At 48.0% G+C, this 2,500-nt stretch overlaps 1 protein-coding gene across 1 annotated transcript in view; it reads right to left on the bottom strand.

Annotated features, from left to right (window-relative positions):
* ndrg2 (NDRG family member 2) overlaps positions 1-2,500 on the bottom strand; it is a 20,770-nt gene that overhangs the window by 2,760 nt on the left and 15,510 nt on the right. The window contains 4 exon segments of the mRNA XM_079758287.1: positions 263-319; positions 793-879; positions 1,478-1,538; positions 2,081-2,143. Of these exon segments, the coding sequence (XP_079614413.1) occupies positions 263-319; positions 793-879; positions 1,478-1,538; positions 2,081-2,143 (268 nt within the window).

Raw genomic sequence — 2,500 nt, 5'->3', positions numbered from 1 at the left:
TAGAGGGAGAGGTGGTGTCATTAGAGATGAGTGGTGACATCATTAGGGTGAGAGATGACATTATTAGAGGGAGAGGTGGTGTCATTTGTCATGAGAGTGAGACGTGAGGTCATCAGAGTGAGGGTTGATGTAATAACATTGAGAGGTGATGTCATCAGAGTGAGAGGTGAGGTCATCAGAGTGAGAGGTGAAGTCATTAGAGATTAGAGGTGATGTAATAAGAGAAGAGTGTGGTCGTTAGAGTGAGAGGGGACCACAGTACCTGGCTGAAGAGATGGCTCAGGATCTGTTCTGTCACAGAAGACGCCACGGAAACCAACTGGAGATGGAGACGGGAGAGATTATAAGTGTGTGTGTGTGTGTGTTGCGGTCCCGTGTGTGGACACACAATAGCATTCATTTTGAAGGGGACAAAATGTAATTCACCCGACCATCAAGCCTAAAAAGTGTGAGTGACAGGCGGAAGGGAGAGGGGGAGGAAGGGGAGAGGACAGAGAGACGGGAGAGCGAAAACCCGCTAACTCAATCACCGATATCCCGACATGATCACAGCCCTCGTACCGCCCGCTTGAGGCCCTACATGATGGAGGGCCTCTGCTCGGCGCAAACTCAATTCAAACCCCATTCGGATTTCATTTCATAACAGCTGATGCGCTTATTGATTGCCCCGGAGGGAGCGATGAGGACGATGGGGGGGGCCACGAAGAGATAATGGATCGGCCAATCAGAGTACCAGGGGCAGCGAGGAGTGACAAACACACAAACAAACAACATACAGCGACGATAGGATACCTTGTGTGCGGCCCACTCCATCCATCCCCTGGCGTTGGGGTCCATGTTGATCAGAACCAGACCCTCCACAGAGTCCGGGTGAGCCAGCTGGGGGGAGAGATAGAGAGACGGAGAGAGAGAGAGAGAGAGAGAGAGAGAGAGAGAGGAGGGAGGGAGGGAGAGAGTTTTACTTTTTATTTTATTTTATAACGCTGTTTATTTTATTGTTCACCTGCTTTGGCAATGCAAATGTATATATCTCATGCCAATAAAGCTTTTTTGAATTTGAATTTGAATTGAGAGAGAGAGAGACAGAGAGAGAAGAGAGAGAGAGAGAGAGAGAGAGAGGGGAGAGAGGGGAACAAGACAGAAAAAAAGAAAGAAAGAAAGAAAGAAAGAAAGAAAGAAAGAAAGAAAGAAAGAAAGAAAGAAAGAAAGAGGGTTATTCGCTGGCTATCTTTAATAACTTTCAGAGTTCATTAAAAAACGGAAACCTGTTCTTGCAAGTGTTGTGACACCTAGCATCGTAGCCTAGCGGCTCGCATCCCTTGCGGCTACCATCCCTTGCGGCTACCATCCCTTGCGGCTACCATCCCTTGCGGCTAGCTAGCAGTGCTACGCCTTGTCCCTCGCCTCCAGGTGGTGAGGATGTGTGAAAGGCGAAGCGTGGGAGGAAGAGGAAGAAGCACAGATGTCTGACCCTCACCGCAAACTTGGAGAGGATGTTCGAGCCCGCACCGACGCCCACGCCGATCACACTGCGGAACCTGAGGGCGAGAGAGAGAGAGAGAGAGAGAGAGAGAGAGAGAGAGAGAGAGAGGGAGAGAGAGAGGGAGAGAGAGATTAGCACCCAGATGATAAGGATTTACAGATGGATGGTTTCTGCGTGACTTGTTGTTCTCCATTTCCGATGTTGCCAATACAAAGACACTAACTCGATCATACCGGTCTATTCCCACTCTAACAAGTTAAAAGGCCTAGTATGTTTGCTTAGTTGGATCTTGGTTAACGTATTAACGATTAAAATATGTGTTTACTATGCTGCACTGAATATTCCACTGAGTACAGTCATTAAAAACAAGTAAAAAGCACATAATGAATAAGAGGTGGTTCATTCTGGTTTCGTACAATTGTAAACAAACGTTTTTTTTGTAGATTGTACCGCGTGCGTAGTAACTCAACTAACTAGTTTCATACTTGTAGTCGATTCTACAGTGTGCCAGGTGCCAGGAGTCGTTCCCCCTGTCCTGGTACGCTCTGTGAGTTCTGGGTGGTCCTGACCTCGTCGTACTGCTGCTGGTGCACTTACTTGAAGAACTCCAGTACGGACGGGATCATCTCGCTGATGCTGTCCATGGAGGGGTACTGGTAGCTATGGGAGAGGGGAGGACACCTTTCAGCTGCCGTGGGATGGATCTCTCAAAAAACACATTTTTGAGATTGGACTGAAGTGAGAGTGATTTTGATAACCAGGAAAGGTGAAACACTAAATGTTTCTAATTCAATGTTGATCATGTATGAAGAGAGAAGGGAGACTTATTTTCATTTTCACACACACACACACACACACACTCGCACACACACACACCCGCACACGCACGCACACACACACACACACACAACCACACACACACACACACACCCGCACACACAGACACCCGCACACATCTACACACCCATACACACTCACCCCACACACAGCCACATCTACACACCCACACATACCCAC

The sequence above is a fragment of the Pollachius pollachius genome (assembly GCF_949987615.1).
Source record: "Pollachius pollachius genome assembly, chromosome: 20".
NCBI classification, from domain to species: Eukaryota; Metazoa; Chordata; class Actinopteri; order Gadiformes; family Gadidae; genus Pollachius; species Pollachius pollachius.
Note: the sequence above shows the minus strand (reverse complement) of the source record. Positions and strands in the feature narration are given on the sequence as shown.